Source organism: Triticum urartu, chromosome 2A (genome assembly GCF_056163025.1).
Source record: "Triticum urartu cultivar PI428250 chromosome 2A, HENAU_Tu73, whole genome shotgun sequence".
In the NCBI taxonomy this organism is placed as follows: Eukaryota; Viridiplantae; Streptophyta; class Magnoliopsida; order Poales; family Poaceae; genus Triticum; species Triticum urartu.
The window spans coordinates 3612346-3631780 of NC_141874.1; the positions used below are offsets into that span (position 1 = coordinate 3612346).

Genomic DNA, 19435 nt, shown 5'->3' on the forward strand with positions numbered 1-19435 from the left:
CTCATTAAATGCATGCCACATAAGCAAATTTGTCTTAAACTATGATATGTTACTTGCTAAGTTACTCCCACTATGACTAGCCACAGGGCTCAACTCAGAAATGTCACCAACCAAGGTAGATGATATGAATGATGGAATAATTTTTAAAGTTTCTAAAACCGGGCCATCCCCACTATGACGAGCCCAAACTGGAAAGGATGTAGCAACATTAGTAGAGAGGATGACCGAATGACCGATCATTGCAAAGTGTCAGTTGATATAAGTAAATGCAAATTCAATGGGTCCATGCACGTATGTGAAGCTCCCACAGGGTCGCACCGGGGCGTGCAAGTCCGGCCACCCAGGGAGTCTCCAGTCTCCTCATCTCACCTCGCTGCCACAGGAGAACGTCGCTGGGAAAGCCCGAGCGGCGGTTGGGGCTGTGCACATGCACGGCTGGGCTCTCGTGGGATGCAGGTCAGGCGCTCCGTGCGTGGTCGAGGGTTCACGAAGGTGGCAGTGCGCAAACGAGGGCAGGCTCGCAAGGCTGTTGCGTGCTTGCAGCCGGCCTAGAGCGTTCTAGGCCGGGATCCTATAGTTAATCCCGACCCTTCTACGAGCGGGACTGGATCTGCTCATCCACATCCTTCGTTTAATGTGATGGATCCCTTCTACAGGATTTGGGGAGTACTTTCCTCCTCATGGCATGGGAACCAGATCGGGGGCCATGGCCACAAAGATTTGGCTTGACCCTGGCTGGCACGGTTGGATGCGGTGATGACTCCAGTGACGGTTATGCGGCTGCACGTCTGTGATGATGATCTGTGTTTCGTGCTCCAGTTCCTAGCCATGATGGCCATAGGCCGATGGTCATGAGCAAGACTTTCCGGTGAGGTGGTAGTCAGTGATGGTCTGCTTCGCCATCACTAATGGTCATGATGTGACCGCTCTGGCCTGCGGCGGCCGTCTCGCTGCAGATTACGGTGGCCACGGAAAGGTCTTTATGATGGTTCCTTCCTACAAATCTGGTGGTAGACCTCAGCGGTGAGATCCAAATTATGGACGACGACTTAACGCAGGTGTATGATTGTGTAGCGGTGACATTCGCATCGCATGTAATTAGTAAGATAGCGGAAAAGTGGTGGCGAGAACACTTGAGTGACTCCAACAGTGGTGAGACTCGGGCACCCATTCGCGAGCTCCGGTGTGAATGCCTATGTCTGCCCCGAACTGGTTATACTCCCTCCGTTCGGAATTACTTGTCACAAAAATGGATATATCTACAACTAAAATACATCTAGATACATTCATTTCTTGGACGAGTAATTCCGAACGGAGGGAGTACTTGGCAATGACAATGTTTTTACATTGTTATCTTGTTGGAGGGATTCTTGGATATGCTCGTATTGATTCTTTAGGGCGAGAACCTAGATTTTAGCCTTGGTGGTTGGATCCGGTGACAAAGATACTTTAGTGCCGTTCCCTTTTTAAAGGCGTTGCCATTGAAGAATCTTGTTGTATATGTGGTGTCATGACTTGGTTGGTGCAGATATGCTCATTATCGTTATTTGTCAATCATGAATCTAATCGTATTTGATTTTTTTCCTCGCCTACGCATAGTTTTGGTCTTATATAACTTTGCTATTTACCGGCGTGTTTTTGTGTGCATGTGTTGGTGTTGAATGTGTATATTCTAACTATGTAGAGCTCAGGTATGCATATTTTTTTGTTTGTATTCTCTTGATGTTGCTTTTGAGTTCGTAAAATTCACCATTTATCAAAAAATGCACGTACGTGAAGCGGGCAGTCATGGATTGTTGCAGGTGGTTAAACATTAAATCGCATTCGATCGGTTGTGCTATAGAGAGACATGGATAGCTGAAATACAGGTTAAATATCTACATCTTGCGACCAATCGGGGAGGGTATGTCCTTGATTGGGACTCTTCAGAATTGTTTGGCCGGCGATCGTTTTCTTCTTCTCATGAGCTCGGTATTCATGTTTTTTTTGTAACAACACAATGAGAACTTCATAAATCGTGGGCTGATAACTATAAGATGAGTAAAAAGTTTATCGAACAATATTCAGACGGAATCCAGTTGGGAAGCCCTCGATGAAACGTAACCAACATTAAAAATATATGTAACTGGCAGAGTGCAATGCATAGCATAATCAATAAACCTGAAATCTTAAAAGTGCACGCGCGCTCGTTGGAGAGAATGAGCGGCCGCTTTGTCACTCGCATGCATACATGCATGTATTGTCTGCTGGTGCATGTGACTACTAGCATTAAATGCGGTTAGACTGGTCACATGTGACGAAAAACAGATCCACGTCTATTTATTTTGGGTTTTTCAAATTTTTAAAAAGTCATATCTTTCAAACCATGCGTCGGAATTTAGATCCGTCTTCACTGTTGGATTTCTCGTGACAAGATCTTTGAAACTAGATCCCACATGGGTATGTTTCGACGAAACTTTTTCAATGCCAACTTTCGTGCTATATGGTGCAACTAGTCTACTGTCCCGACCAACTACCTAGTAGTCGTTGTGCAACCTTCCTCCCTACTTGTGGGTGCGTAGTTTTTCACTCTTGGCACACCCTACCCCCACCTTCCCTGCAAGGGATATGTGGAACTTAGTCTATTGTTCAAGCCAACTGCCTATTAGTCAATGTGCAACTTCCTATGCTCTCTATTTGTGGACCTGTATTTTCAGTTGGCGGGACCAACAAACATAGTTGCACATAGTCTGCTAGGTAGTTGGCCAGGGGCAATATACAAAGTTGCACATCTCACAGGCAGGGACAGTTGAATGGTAAAAAATTGCATATAAACAGAGTACTAAAGTTGCAAAACTCACTAGGGGAGGGGGGGGGGTTGGGCCGTGTGCTAGCAGGAAAACTACACATCCATGGGGTACAAGAGAAAGTTGCAAATCACAGTTAGACAGTTGGTTGTGGCAGTATAGGAAGTTGCACATCCACTGTTAGGTTGTTGGCCGATGCAGCAAATAGTGAAGCACATCCACAGGCAGGGAAAAGTTGCAGATCAACTACTATGCAGTTGGCCTGGGTAACAGAAGAAGTTGCACATCTCATTGGATGGAGTTAGTTTTGCACCATCATTGAAATCTGCATGTTTACGGTATTGGAGAAAAGTTGCACATCCCTGTCAGGTAGTTACACACCGACGGCTAGGCAGTTGCACAAAACAAAGAGAAAATTGCACAAATTTTTTTTTGTCAAAACATAGCCATGCGGGATCTAATTTCGAAGAGCACGCCACAAGGGTTCCAAAAGTGAAAACGGATCTTAATTTCGACGCGCGGTTTGAAAGTTATGATTTTTTTAAAAACTGAAAACATAAATTAAATACGTTCACATCTGTTCACATGGATACTTTACAATTATTTATCCTTTTCACATATGTCCACATGTCCACACATGTTCACATGGAGACAAAAACTTACCTTTTTCGGCTGGCCACCACGGAGTGCTAGTGGGCAGCCGGCCGCCGGCTAGACGCGTCCATCAATATATAGGTGTACCGTGACAAGTAGACCCATAATCCAACTGCATCCACTATTTGTACTTCATCCCAAAAACCGCTATCCAATACACATCTTAAAGTATTAAGTTCATGATAAACAGATAATGCTTTAAATAAAATGACATAATATTGATAAAGTAAGTCCAATCCATATGACCAATTACGCCCATTTACAACGATATACTCTTATCGAACCAAATCGAGACATCAAAGATGCACACAGTTAAAAAAAATAGAAGAAGAATGAACAAAAGCTAATGGACAAGCAGCAACAACACCGTCCATGCTATTTTAATAAGGGGAATATATTAATAGCGTGAAGATACCAATTACACCCAGGCTCTGTAGGATGCACACAGGCAAGAAAACATAAAAAAGAGAGAAAAAGAAAACAAGGACCTATCACGGTGATTGAAACTCGCAACAACACCACTCTAACCACCACCAAAGATAACAACCGGGCCACAAAAGAAATTCTCCAAAAGCAACACCTTCAAGATAGAAACAATGCAGCACAGACATTGTCCTCATGACACCATCCATGCTTGTATGCATGGCGGCGGGATTTACTAGGTAGCATGCACACACGGGACCTTCCTCCTCTTGACCGTGACAGCGAGCCCATTCTTCATGTGAAGCATAACGGACAACTTGGGCTCCACGACGTGCCCGGGCATGGCCTCAACGGCGAAGTTCCACAGCACGGCTGCTGCGACAGCTTTCATCTGCGTGAAGGCCACGTCCTTGCCGAGGCAGGTCCTGGGACCGGCGTTGAAGGCCAAGAACTTGTAGGACGGCTCGTGCCTCAGCTTCCCGTCGTCGGTGACCCACCTCTCGGGCCTGAACTCCATGCAGTGCTTGCCCCACACACCCTCCATCCGCCCCATGGAGTAGGAGTAGACGAGTATCTTGTCGCCGGCCTTCAACTCGTGACCGCTCGGGAGCACGTCGCCGGCAATTGCCGCCTTGTGGTGGAAGGGCAGGGGCGGGTAAAGCCTGAGGCACTCGCACAGCACCGCGTGCAGGTACACCAAGCTGCTCAGCTCACTGACATCGAACGCCACCATGTCTTCCTGCTCCTTGGTGGCAGCGATCCGTGCTAGCTCGTCTAGGATCTTCTGCTCGACGTGCGGGTTCTTGCATACGAGGTAGAAGAACCACGACAGCGCCGCGCCGGTGGTGTCCCGACCGGCGAACAGGAGGTTTATTGCGGTGTCACGCAAGAACTCGTCGCTCACGTCGTCATCATTGCTGCTGATGAAGGAAGAGAGCATGTCGGAGGAGGATTGCTTGACGCCAACCTCGTGATCGGACCTCCGTTTGGCAATGGTGTCGGCGGCGAACCGGTCGATGGTCCTACGAGCCACGGCCATCTTCTTCTCCGGGCCGAGCTCGTATCGGTACATGAGGCTCCAGCACGCCGGCGGGAAGACGTGCCGGAGGAAGGTGGCGTTCAGCACGTCGTCCATGGCGCGCGCGACGGGCACAACGGGGAGGCCAATCCGCAGGCAGCCCGGGTCGACCCCGAAGACGAGGTTGCAGGTCATGTCGAAGGTCATCCGCAGGATCACGTCGTGCAGGTCACAGCGTGCGCCGGCGTCCGCAACGTGCGCGAGGAAAGGGAGGAGGCTCTTGTCCACCTTGTCGCGGGTGCACCGTGCGGAGAAGGAGCGGAAACGGGGGGTGGCCATGAGGAGCTGGGACTTGGCACGCTGAGAGCGCCAGGACTCGCCGTCGGCGTTAAAGATGCCGTGGCCCAAGATGTCGAATATCTCGGCATACTCCTCGCCCTTGGCGTAGTTGAGGAAGTTGGAGGTGAAGATGTGGCGCACATTGGACGGGTCGCAGGTGAGGAAGAAGCGAACGCCGGTGAGCCCCGCGTGAGCCGGGAAGTTGTAGCGCCTGCCGGCCAGGACGACGGTGGCCCAGTCGTGGTAGTGGTGCAGGTTGGCGAGCAAGCCGAAAAGATGGCCCAGCAATGGCCATTCGGTCGGCTCGGCCTTGCATGCTTTCTTGGACTGGAGATGACGGTAGTAGAAGAAGCAGCAGCAGCAAAGGAGGGCAAGGAGTTGTCCTAGAAACCAATCCATGGTGTAGAGAATTTTGCATCTAGTCATCTGCTATTTAGATCGCATGCTTGAGCTTCTTGACTACACCGGAGGTGGTTCAAACATAGTCATCAACAAATCGCGTTCGAATTTATTGAGATGTAGTTGTACTGGCAACAAGCCAACAACGGTGGTAGCCAAATGGTCCGAATTTATTGAGATGTAGTTGTACTGACAACAAAATTTATTGAGATGTAGTTGTACTGACAACAACGTCGCACCATTTGTTAGTTTTAGTTTTGTTTTATTTTCCACACACGTACGTGCAGTTGGTTGTAGCTAGAGCGTCGGTGACATGCTATTACTAGCTACAATAGAGAGCAACATACACTAATAACATACACATATTCCTAGACTATGTTAATACCTTTATAGTGGGTAGTAACATAAGTACTCATTTATTAGATTATAGACTCATATTGCATTGGGACATATGATGTTACAGTAACTAGCTAGTAAATTACTCAAACTATCTCTCTCCTCATTAACTCATTGCCACATAAGCAAATTTGTTGAGTTGAAATCAATGTTACTGCTGAAATTACTCCCACTGTGCCTAGTCTTAGAGCGTCTCAAAAACCGCCCACATACATGTGTGGCCCGTGCTGTTCGAACCATGAAAACCATCCAATATGGGTCTATATTGGTCCGTGACAGGGTCAATGCCCAACGGCCACTACTCTCCATCGTAACTGCAAGTCCGTAATTACAGCCTAGAGGAGATTAGTCGCCGCCGTTCCAGTTATCGTCGCCCTCGGCGACGCCGTCCGTTCGCCTCTTCTCGCCTTGCTCCCAGGACCCAGCCCTGCTGCTCTCGATCAGTTTATCTGATTCACATATTCAAGTATTTGAGTGCTGCCCTTATCAATTTTTCTCTGTAGATTCTCATCTTGTATCAGTGTCGATTGTGGTTTGTGGAATTGATACTCCAGATTTTGTTTTGTTTCGATAATTTGGTTCTGTATTTAGTTACTATGATCTATAATTCAGTGGTCTCCAGTTAACCGCAAGTTTGTTTTTTACACTCTAAAATCCGAGTCCAGTTAACCGCAAGTATGTTCTTCTACTTACAAACCCGAGTCCAGTTAACTGCAAGTATGTTTTTCTACTTACAAACCCGAGTCCAGTTTTTTTCGATAAAGGACTTTTCATTGAATAGATATATATCGAGATGATACGATCATATCGAAAAAAAGCCCGGCCTCTGCATAGCTAGATGCACACAACCAAAAAGTTCAGAGTACCCTAAAAATAAAATAATTTGATACAATGCCAAGCAATAAATCGTGTCCAGCCTAAGGAGCGGTAGATCATATCAGTAAATCACACCGCCATCCATGGGGTAGAAAACCTCCCTGGCCGTACGCTCCAGCCATGTAGACGCCATCATAAAATGTTCCTGTCTTCCGGCTTCTGCAGGATAGACCAAGTACGGAGCCATCGTGTACAAACATGAATAACCTGCATAGGAGATGAGACACATTTATTGTTAAAAACCACATCATTCCTGGTAAGCCACATTGCCCAGCATAAGGCAGCCGCTCCCACAAGAATATGTGCAGAAAATTGTTTATTTATACCCCGCAACCAGTTGCCGAACATATTCCGTACACTACGTGATGGGTATAAATTCGAAGCTACTTGGACCATAGCCCAAACTGCCCGAGCGAACTTGCACTCAAAAATAGATGTTTGATAGACTCATCATGTTGGCAAAAGACACATGTCTTGGAACCATGCCAGTTTCTCGTGCCAGATTATCTCTAGTTAGGATGACTCCTTTGTTAAGAAACCAGAGGAAAATCTTCACTCTTAGGGGAATTTTTAGCTTCCACGATTTCCTGTTATCTACTGGAACATCAGAATGAACCATTGCATCATACATGGATTTGACCGAAAATTTGCCATTCTGATGCAAGTTCCATCAAAAAGTGTCCGGCTCATCTGACAGTTGAATGTCCTCCAGGCGAGTGAGTAATTCATTCCATGTTGTCAGACGAGTGCCGAAAAGATCCCTACGGAAAGAAATATCGGGGTTTTCGTGTCCTAAGACTTGCTTGATCGTGACAAATTTATGTCTGACGATCCGGTACAAGCTCGGATATTGCACCATTAATGGAGTGTTCCCTAGCCAGGTATCTTCCCAGAAATGAACCTGAGCACCGTCCCTAACCAAGAAGGTCCCAAATTGGAAGAAGAATTCCTTGGCCTTCGTGACACCACTCCAAAAATGTGAATCCCTAGGTTTCCAATGAATTTGAGAGATGGCATTGGATCCCACATACTTGTTGCGAATGATTTCTTGCCATACTCCTGTCACATCCTAGTTCAACCCCTGTTGTCCTTGCTTGATCTTCTTGCATCATGTTTAAATTTTATTGAAAGTTGAATTGGGGAAAGTGAAAAGCCTCAGAAGTCTTTAACAAAAATGATCAACATTAAAAATTGTTTCAAATGAGCCCAACAAAATGTTCCTGCTTACCTCTAAAAATATTGGCAAGAGCTATAACTCAAACCAATATTTTTGGAATCACAGAAATAATTATTCTTGGGCATTTGAATTAAATCACTAGCTATTTGATTTGAGTTTGTATTTACTATAAAATAGATATAAGCCCAATAATTTTGAAAATTTGCATGTGGCTCTGAACTAGTTTCCTAAGTCCACAAAATAATTTTCAAAAGCATAAAAATTGGTTTGTTTGAAAACCAAACTCAAAACAAACTTCAAAAAAAATAGAAAACAGAACAAACAGAAAATAGAAAAGGCAGGGCCTTACCTGACTTACCTGCCTGGCCCAACTCCTGTTCAGGCCCAGCCCACAGGGGCAACGCCGTCTTCTTCCTCCGGCCAAGAGGAGAAGCAGCTGCGTGCCTGCACCCGCGCGGCCGACGACGCCACCTCCTACTCCAGCGCGACGACCCGGCGCTTCCAGCCATGCCACGGAGACGCCCAGCACCCCCCTGCACCTCTCCCCTCTCCCCCCCGTCTCCCTCCACTGGTAGAAAAAGGGCCTGTTGTCCCGGTTCATAAGGGCCTTTAGTCTCGGTTCCTGAACCGGGACTAAAGTGTCGGTACTAATGCCCTGTCCCTTTAGTCCCGGTTCAATCCAGAACCGGGACTAAAGGCCCTCCACGTGGCCTGTGCGTGGAGCCCAGGCAGGAGACCCTTTGGTCCCGGTTGGTGGCACCAACCGGGACCAATAGGCATCCACGCGTCAGCATTTCTGTGGCTGGGGTTTTTGTTTTTTTTTTGAAAGGGGGGGGGGGGTTGGGGTTTTGGGGGGTTAATTTAGGTGTTTCATATATTGTGTTAGCTAGCTATAATTAATAGAGAGAAGTGTCCTCTCTTATGTCCGTGCTTGGTCGACGCTACGTACTATACATACGTATAGAGAGGGCTAGACACGCTAGCTAGCTAGTAAGAAAACGAAGGAAACAGAAGATCGTCATGAACATATATGCATACAGAGAGAAGTGATATCGACCACCTCTCCTTCTCCTAGAGATTGGTCGAACAACAAGTTCTCGTATATCTATCCGACACTACCGGCTACATATATACAATAATTATCTCTTACAAATATAATCATACGGACTCATGGTCCACATAGTATTCTCCGTCTTCAGTGATCACGTGGTCAAGAAAGAATGCCGCCAATTCCTCTTGAATTGCTCGCATGCGAGCTGGTGCTAGGAGTTCATCCCGCTTTCGAAACATCTAATTTGAAGAAGGGGGTCAATACATATATATATATATGAATGAATGAAACTCAATACAAATGATGGTAATAAAATAAAATTGTGAATGTTGTTATTTACGTACTTCATATTGTTCGTCAGAGTACCCGCCCCGCTCACAGGTCGTGTGGCGGATGGACTCGCAGACGTAGTATCCACAGAAATCATTCCCTTGTTCCTGCCACAACCACTTTACAAGAAATAGAGGTCAATCAAACTGATAAGCAAGAATGCTAAATGGTATTGATGAAACTAGCGCTTGAATCACTAGGAGATGCACGGAACATGCTACTATAGTACTTACTTTCGGGTGTCTAAATTCCAGCTCCTTCGGCAGTCCCGGAACTTTTCTGGTGAATTTTGTCCAAACCCTGCCGGACAAAGAAAACAATTACTTGATATCAGGAAATGAACAAAGTTGCTGATATGGTGGATAATGATCGATTTAACTTACTTCTTGAGGATTTCAGTCATGTCCGCATACTCCTGGGGAACTTTTCGTTTAGAGTCCAAGACAGTTACTACTCCCTGCTCAAGCCTAATCTCTAGGAGAATATAGTGGAAACTGCACACGCATGCATAACTCATCAATTACATTACTATAACCTGGACTAATATATAAGGGAAACCGAATATTCACAAGACAGTAACATTCACTTGAAGTTGTAAGGAAAGAGTATTATATCTTTGTTTTCATTTTTTTTGAATGATCGTAGCAAGTTGGCCTCGGTATCTCCGGGACGATGTTCAACCTCAGTTGCATCTATGAGATATGTGTTAACGAACCCAATATCACCGATTTGTCTTTTCTTCAATTCAGCGATCTTGATTCTGCATAATATAGTGAGGATAATTATAAATACATGCAACGAAAAAGATGAGCTATATAGAGAGACTTAATGACAGAAGTAGTAGTACTTACAGACAGTAGCAGGTGATCGTTGTTTTATCGAGGGCCAATTGATTGAAAAACTGATAGAACTCCTCAAATGGAATAGGCAACAGTTCAATTCCAATGAGGTCATGCTCCGGTTTAACTCTCGCATACGAAGTACTCCTCCCCCAGACTCTCTGCAGATTTTCAAGTACCAATCATGTAATCTTCGGATCATTGTTGTTAAAGATTTTTCATCTTTGACGAGAGGCTTACCATACTCGTATCTGTGTATCTGCACCTCCATGGGATCATAATGTACATCGTCGGGCAGGTAATCGTCAACATTGCCATAACCGGGCACCATCCTCGGATCGACGATGTCTCTAGGCACCTTGAGGGGGGGGGGGCACTATTGCTTTGCTTGTTCGCCGAGCTGGGCAATTTGTTTCCCAGCTGCTCGTCGTTCTTTTAGCCTTTGATCACTGACTGTACTTCCCGACCGCTCCGCTTCGGCCCATGTCTTTGCAATAATGCGCTCATAGTTGCCTTTCGACGGAGACTTGGGTGGTTTTGCCAGGGCAGCCAGAGTGCGCTTCACTTTCACCGGATCTACCTTCACCTCCGGAGGTGGATGTCTCTTTGCTCTCAACCCTTGAAACCAGTCATCCACTTCGGTTCGCGCGATCTTCGGAGAAGGACTACGACATGCTGGAGCAGCTGCTGGAGCGGCGGCGGGTCTCTTCCGCCCTTGCTGACGAGGCGGAGAAGGAGGAGGCTGGCTGCACGGGCGCGCCGGCGCAGGCGGAGTGCCGCCACGTGCCGGAGAAGGAGCCCGCCGAGGTCCCTGATCGTCACTCGCCGGAGGAGGAGGCGGTGGAGGAGGCGGAGTGCCCTGACTCGCCGGAGGAGGAGGAGGAGGCGGAGGCGTCCAGTTCGGAAGGTTGATGAGCTCCTTCCGCCATAGGCATGGAGTCTTCAGAGCAGACCCCAGCCGAGTCTCCCCTTCACCGGTAGGGTGGTCAAGCTGGAGGTCCTCAAATCCCTCCGTTATTTCATCCACCATACCCTAGCATATCCTTCTGGAATCAGCCGGCAGTGAAAAGTTGCGCCGGGTTCAGTAGGATAAATAGAGCCAACAGCCGCCTTGACCTTCAAATTCATCCATTGCGTCATAAGGTGGCAATTTTGAGACTCCGTGATAGCATCCACGGGATAGCTGGCAGGAGCCATCAAGGCATGCTCCGTCTGAAGCAGCTCGGTGGAAGCCACGCTGCTTCTGCGCTGAGATGGTGGGGTAGCTTCGGGGGAAGCTTCGGCAGTACGTTTGCTGCGATTTGCTTCTCGTTCCTCTATCGCATCTACCCTTGCTTGCAGTACCTGCATTTGGGTCTACTGCACTTTTTTCCTCCTCTCATGGGATTTGTAACCGCCTGCGTCCGGAAACCCAACCTTCCACGGAATGGAGCCTGGCGTGCCTCGTGTCCGTCCAGGGTGCTCAGGATTCCCGAGGGCCATTGTCAGCTCGTCGTTCTCTCTATCTGGAAAGAACTTCCCTTGCTGCGCTGCTTCGATATACTGCTTAAGCTTCCTGACTGGTATGTCCATTTGATCGTTCGTCCAAATGCACTTCCCTGTTACAGGGTCCAAGGTTCCGCCAGCCCCGAAGAACCAAGTCCGGCAACGGTCTGGCCAGCTAATTGTCTCTGGTTCGATCCCTTTATCAACCAGATCATTCTCAATCTTGGCCCACTTAGGCTGGGCTACGAGGTAGCCACCTGACCCCGTGCGATGGTGAAGCATCTTCTTCGCAGCATTTTGCTTGTTTGTCGCCGACATCTTCTTACTCTTTTCCGATGTCTTGTGGGCCACAAATGCGGGCCAGTGATCTCTGATCTTCTCATATCTGCCCTTGAATTCTGGTGTCTCATTATTTTCGACAAACTTATTCAGCTCTTTCTTCCACCTCCTGAATAGTTCTGCCATCCTCTTAAGAGCAAAAGACTTGATTAATTGCTCTTTAACTGGGTTCTCTGGATTATCCTCTGGCGGTAGGGTGAAATTTGACTTCAGCTCAGTCCAAAGATCATTTTTCTGCATATCATTGACATAAGACACCTCAGGGTCTTCTATAGCCGGCTTAAACCATTGCTGGATGCTTATCGGGATCTTGTCCCTGACCAGAACCCCGCACTGAGCAACAAATGCGCTCTTTGTCCGGAGGGGTTCAATCGGTTGGCCGTCGGGCGCGATTGCTATGATCTCAAACTTTTCATCCGAGCTCAACTTTTTCTTCGGGCCTCGTGTCTTTACCGAAGTTGTGCTCAATCCGGAGGGCTAGAAAAAAGAACAAAGACTTAATTAATATGTGTACATACCAAAACAATGAATGCATCAATCAGCTAGTCAGCACAAGCTTAACTAATATATATACCTGGCCGGACTCGGTTCGGTCACCGGAGCCGTCATCACGGTCTCCTTCTTGCACCGGCATTGGGTCACCGGAGCCGTCCTCATGTTCTTCTTCTTGCACCGGCATTAGGTCACCGTAGCCATCTTCTTCACCCTCTCCTTCCAGACCATCGGTGTCATTGAGAAACAACGAGACGGCATCACTTCCTTCTGCGATTATGTCCCTCAACAACAGTTCTTTTGCTTCGTCTAGGGCGGTGTCCATAGTTTCTACAAATATTTACAACATGGCAATTATTATTCAAACATGACAGATGGATATATTAGTGCCAAACGTAGAACTAGCTACCTAATCATAGTAAGGAATCATATATATTAATTAGTGGTCTCGACCCCCCCCCCCACGTGTTGAAGCTATCGGGAGGGGGTATATATCGACAACGACGACACTACATCTATATGTCCCTCGACGACCCTCGTTCCCGATAAAAAAAGAGGAAGAAGAAGAAAAAAAGAGGAGAAGAAAGAATAGAGGAGAAGAACTCCTCTATTCTTTCTTCTCCTCTTTGTTTTCTTCTTCCTCTTCTTTTTTTATCCTCTTCTTCCTCTCATGTTCGAGAGGATCGCCGAGGGGTCGGAAGGTTGCCTAGTGTCAAAGGATTCAACAAAACCATGTCTTCATCATTAGGCGAAAGTAACAGGTGCATGATGGTACGAAGCTCTCCAAAGTTATTTTGGAACAGAGTCCTAGATAGGATAATTCTCTTTTTGGTACAAAGTTCAGCAAGAACCTTCCAACTATCGTTATTTGGAAGGCCTTTGCTGAAATTCATACAAAAAGGCAAATTATCCTATCCGGGACACCATTCCAAAATAACTTTGGAGGACTTCGTCATGCCCTGGTTACTTCCAGCTAATGATGAAGCCATGGATTTCTTCAATACTTTGACACTAGGAAACCTCTCTCGACCCCTCGGCGATCCTCGACCACTCGAACCCTCGACGACCCTGGAACCCTCGACCCCTAGACGACCCTGAAATAAAAAGAGGAGAAGAAGAAAGGAATATCTAGAGGAGAAGATCAAAGAAAAAAAAGAAGAAAAAAAAGAGGAGAAGAAGAAAGGAATAGAGGAATATATTCTATTTTCTCTTCTTCTCCTCTATTCCTTTCTTCTTCTCCTCTTCTTTTTTTTCTTTTTCTTATTTATTTTTCCCCTTCTTCCTCTCCTCTTCTTCTCCTTTCTTCCTCTTCTTATTTTCCTTTTTCCTCTCCTTCTTTTTCTTCTTCTTCCTTCTTTCTAGCTAGATATATAAAACTTTTCTAAAAATGTAACTTTTGCATATATACATGGAAAAAATTGTTATCGGGGAGGGAATATATTCTATTTTCTCTTCTTCTCCTCTATTCCTTTCTTCTTCTCCTCTTCTTTTTTTTCTTTTTCTTATTTATTTTTCCCCTTCTTCCTCTCCTCTTCTTCTCCTTTCTTCCTCTTCTTATTTTCCTTTTTCCTCTCCTTCTTTTTCTTCTTCTTCCTTCTTTCTAGCTAGATATATAAAACTTTTCTAAAAATGTAACTTTTGCATATATACATGGAAAAAATTGTTATCGGGGAGGGAATATATTCTATTTTCTCTTCTTCTCCTCTATTCCTTTCTTCTTCTCCTCTTCTTTTTTTCTTTTTCTTATTTATTTTTCCCCTTCTTCCTCTCGTCTTCTTCGCCTTTCTTCCTCTTCTTATTTTCCTTTTTCCTTTCCTTCTTTTTCTTCTTCTTCCTTCTTTCTAGCTAGATATATAAAACTTTTCTAAAAATGTAACTTTTGCATATATACATGGAAAAAATTGTTATCGGGGAGGGAATATATTCTATTTTCTCTTCTTCTCCTCTATTCCTTTCTTCTTCTCCTCTTCGTTTTTTTCTTTTTCTTATTTATTTTTCCCCTTCTTCCTCTCCTCTTCTTCTCCTTTCTTCCTCTTCTTATTTTCCTTTTTCCTCTCCTTCTTTTTCTTCTTTTTCCTTCTTTCTAGCTAGATATATAAAACTTTTCTAAAAATGTAACTTTTGCATATATACATGGAAAAAATTGTTATCGGGGAGGGAGTATATCGACCCCCCCCCCTCGACCCTCTTTTACTTCTTCTTCCTTCTTCCTTCTTCCTCTTTTCTTCTCCAACACAAAACACATCTCATCTCATCTCATTTCATCCAAAAATAATTCTTTGCATATGAACATACATACATTTACTTTTTTTCTTAAATGTTACATATGAACATTTTCTTAAATGAGCATATGAACATTTTTTAAATATTAATGAGCATATGAACATACATATCAACAAAAAATAGACCTTTTTCTTGGTGACAAAAAAAATGCAAAAACAAGCATTATATATACAGCATATACAGAGCATTATACAGTGAACATACATACATACATACATACATACATACATACAGTGAGCATATACATGAGCATTATACGGCGACGGCGACGATGGTTGGCGGTGGCGCGCGCTTACGGATGACGTGCGGGGACGGCAATGAGAAGGAAAAGGGGAGGAGGCAGGGGCTCACAGCGCGGGGAGGGGTCGAGGTCGCCGGCCGGAATCGGTGTGGGCGAAGATGACGGCATTGGCGGGGACGGCGGGCGGCTTCGGGGCAGCCTGGCGGCGATGGGGCAGGGGCGACGACGGGGGCGCGCGGACGGCGTCGGGGCGGCGCGTAGACGGCGTCTGGGCGGCGGGCGGCGTCGGGGCAGCGGATCGTCGTCGATCTGGGCAGCCTGGCAGCGTCGATGAGCTCGGCGTCGTCGGGCGGGCCGGGGGGCAACTGGCGATGAGTTCGTCAAATTTTCCCAAGTGCTACTTATATACCCAGGCCTTTGGTCCCGGTTCGTGGCACAAACCGAGACTAAAGGGGGCATTGGTCTCGGTTGGTGGCACCAACCGGGACCATAGGTCTCTTTTCAGCAGCCGAAAGGGCGGGAAGCAGAGGCCTATGGTCCCGGTTGGTGGCACCAACCGGGACTAAAGGCGGGCATTGGTCACGGTTGGTGACACGAACCGTGACCAATGCCCCCTTTAGTCCCGGTTGGTGCCACCAACCGGGACCAATGGCCTTGTGCTGCCCCGCGCCCAAAAGTTTAGCCCCACCTCGCTAGTTGAGAGGGCTCGGGAGTGGTTTATAAGCGCTGCTGTGCCCACCCTCCCGAGCTCCTCTCAACTGCAGGCTTTCGGGCCTAATCTGTCACTGCAATGCCTGTGGGCCTACTGGGCCTGCTGCGGGCCTGAATCCTGGCCCATGGTAGGGTTTCTAGTCGTATTCAGGCCGTGGTGGCCCAGTAGGTGGCATTTTTTGTTTTTTTGTTGCTTTATTTATTTTCTTTTGTTTTTTGCTTTATTTTTTAACTCTTTATGCTTTTAGTTTTAGAAAAATTATAAACTTTTTGTTAATGCCATTACTTTTCAAATTTGAAAATAATTTTTTAGTTTTTTGTTTTCTTTGTTGCTTTATTTATTTTATTTTGTGATTAACTTTACTATAAAAATAGTTTTTTCCTATTTTTTTGATTTGTTTTTTGCATTATTTATTTTCTTTTGTTTTTTGCTTTAATTTTTAATTCTGTTTGCTTTTAGGTTAGCAAAAATTATAAACTTTCTGTTAGTGCCATTAGTTTTAGAAAAATCATAAACTTTTTGTTAATGCCATTAGTTTTCAAATTTGAAAATAATTTTTTAGTTTTTTTGTTTTCTTTGTTGCTTTATTTATTTTATTTTGTGATTAACTTTACTATAAAAATAGTTTTTTCGTGTTTTTTTGATTTGTTTTTTGCATTATTTATTTTCTTTTGTTTTTTGCTTTAATTTTTAATTCTGTTTGCTTTTAGGTTAGCAAAATTATAAACTTTCTGTTAGTGCCATTAGTTTTAGAAAAATTATAAACTTTCTGTTAGTGCCATTAGTATTACGAGGGCCGAACCATAAGACATGAAAGCATTTCAAATGAACTCTGAAAAAGTTGAAAGTTGGGATGGTATCATAATTTCACCCAGATAGCATGTGCATGTACAAAACGGACAATGGTAGCATGTTCATGTGTTACAAAGTTGCGGGAGAAAGTCTTCACTTTTTCTTCGCTTGTGTCATTTGCTTATTGCGCCGTAACCATAGATAATCTTCATTGTTTATCAGGATGCTTGGGTCAGCCTTGACATTGAAGGGAGGAATTTCATGAAACTTTTCATAATCTTCAGACATGTCTGTCTTGCCGTCCACTCCCAGGATGTCCTTTTTTCCTGAAAGAACTATGTGGCGCTTTGGCTCATCGTATGATGTATTCGCTTCCTTATCTTTTCTTTTTCTCGGTTTGGTAGACATGTCCTTCACATAGATAACCTGTGCCACATCATTGGCTAGGACGAACGGTTCGTCAGTGTACCCAAGATTTTTCAGATCCACTGTTGTCATTCCGTACTGTGGGTCTACCTGTACCCCGCCGCCTAACAGATTGACCCATTTGCACTTAAACAAAGGGACCTTAAAATCAGGTCCATAGTCAAGTTCCCATATGTCCACTATGTAACCATAATATGTATCCTTTCCGCTCTCGGTTGCTGCATCAAAGCGGACACCGCTGTTTTGGTTGGTGCTCTTTTGATCTTGGGCGATCGTGTAAAATGCATTCCCATTTATCTCGTATCCTTTGTAAGTCAATACAGTCAAAGATGGTCCCCTGGACAACAAGTACAACTCATCACAAACAATGTTGTCACCTCTGAGACGTGCTTCCAACCAACTGCTGAAAGTCCTAATGTGTTCACATGTAATCCAGTCGTCGCACTGCTCCGGGTGTTTGGAGCGCAGACTGTTCTTGTGTTCATCGACATACGGGGTCACCAAGGTAGAGTTCTGTAGAACTGTGTAGTGTTCTTGAGACCAAGAATATCTGTCCCTGCATATTATTGAGTCTCTTCCAAGAGTGCCTTTTCCAGTCAGTCTCCCCTCATACCGCGATTTAGGGAGACCTATCTTGTTAAGGCCAGGAATGAAGTCAACACAAAACCCGATAACATCCTCTGTTTGATGGCCCATGGAGATGCTTCCTTCTGGCCTAGCGCGATTACGGACATATTTCTTTAGGTCTCCCATGAACCTTTCAAAGGGGAACATATTGTGTAGAAATACGGGCCCCAGGATGACAATCTCGTCGACTAGATGAACTAGGACGTGCGTCATGATATTGAAGAAGGATGGTGGGAACACCAGCTCGAAACTGACAAGACATTGCGCCACATCACTCCTTAGCCTTGGTACGATTTCTGGATCGATCACCTTCTGAGAGATTTCATTGAGGAATGCACATAGCTTCACAATGGCTAATCGGACGTTTTCCGGTAGAAGCCCCCTCAATGCAACCGGAAGCAGTTGCATCATAATCACGTGGCAGTCATGAGACTTTAGGTTCTGAAACTTTTTCTCTGGCATATTTATTATTCCCTTTATATTCGACGAGAAGCCAGTCGTGACCTTCATACTGAGCAGGCATTCAAAGAAGATTTCTTTCTCTTCTTTCGTAAGAGCGTAGCTGGCAAGACCTTTATACTGCTTCGGAGGCATGCCGTCTTTTTCGTGCAAACGTTGCAGGTCCTCCCGTGCCTCAGGTGTATCTTTTGTCTTCCCATACACGCCCAAGAAGCCTAGCAGGTTCACGCAAAGGTTCTTCGTCACGTGCATCACGTCGATTGAGGAGCGGACCTCTAGGTCTTTCCAGTAGGGTAGGTCCCAAAATATAGATTTCTTCTTCCACATGGGTGCGTGTCCCTCAGCGTCATTCGGAACAGCTAGTCCACCAGGACCCTTTCCAAAGATTACGTAGTGTAAATCATTGACCATAGCAAGCACGTGATCACCGGTGCGCATGGCGGGCTTCTTCCGGTGATCTGCCTCGCCTTTGAAATGCTTGCCTTTCTTTCGACATTGATGGTTGGTCGGAAGAAATCGACGATGGCCCAGGTACACATTCTTCCTGCATTTGTCCAGGTATATACTTTCAGTGTCATCTAAACAGTGCGTGCATGCGTGATATACTTTGTTTGTCTATCCTGAAAGGTTACTGAGAGCCGGCCAATCGTTGATGGTCACGAACAACAACGCCTTAAGGTTAAATTCCTCCTTTCTGTGATCATCCCACGTACGTACACCGTTTTCATTCCACAGCTGTAAAAGTTCTTCAACTAATGGCCTTAGGTACACATCAATTTCGTTGCCGGGTTGCTTAGGGCCTTGGATGAGAACTGGCATCATAATGAACTTCCGTTTCATGCACATACAAGGAGGAAGGTTATACATACATAGAGTCACGGGCCAGGTGCTGTGATTGCTGCTCTGCTCCCCGAAAGGATTAATGCCATCCGCGCTTAAAGCAAACCATACATTCCTTGGGTCCTTTGCAAACTCATCCCAGTACTTTCTCTTGATTTTTCTCCACTGCGACCCGTCAGCGGGTGCTCTCAACTTCCCATCTTTCTTTCGGTTCTCACCGTGCCATCGCATCAACTTGGCATGCTCTTCGTTTTTGAACAGACGTTTCAACCGTGGTATTATAGGAGCATACCACATCACCTTCGCAGGAACCCTTTTCCTGGGGGCCTCGCCGTCAACATCACCAGAGTCATCTCGTCTGATCTTATACCGCAATGCACCGCATACCGGGCATGCGTTCAGATCCTTGTATGCACTGCGGTAGAGGATGCAGTCATTAGGGCATGCATGT

The 19435-nt window shown here is 45.6% G+C and overlaps 1 protein-coding gene across 1 annotated transcript; it reads right to left on the reverse strand.

Moving 5' to 3' along the window:
* Positions 1 to 3813: 3813 nt before the first annotated feature.
* Positions 3814 to 5662, reverse strand: LOC125534948 (noroxomaritidine synthase). Its single transcript, XM_048698005.2, has one exon. It carries the CDS (start codon positions 5644 to 5646, stop codon positions 4099 to 4101), a length of 1548 nt encoding a protein of 515 aa, XP_048553962.1. The 5' UTR covers positions 5647 to 5662; the 3' UTR covers positions 3814 to 4098.
* Between the last annotated feature and the right edge of the window lie 13773 nt (positions 5663 to 19435).

Bases quoted from the DNA above. Each gene is read 5' to 3' on its own strand.
- LOC125534948 (XM_048698005.2), bottom strand. From the start codon at position 5,646: ATGACTAGATGCAAAATTCTCTACACCATGGATTGGTTTCTAGGACAA.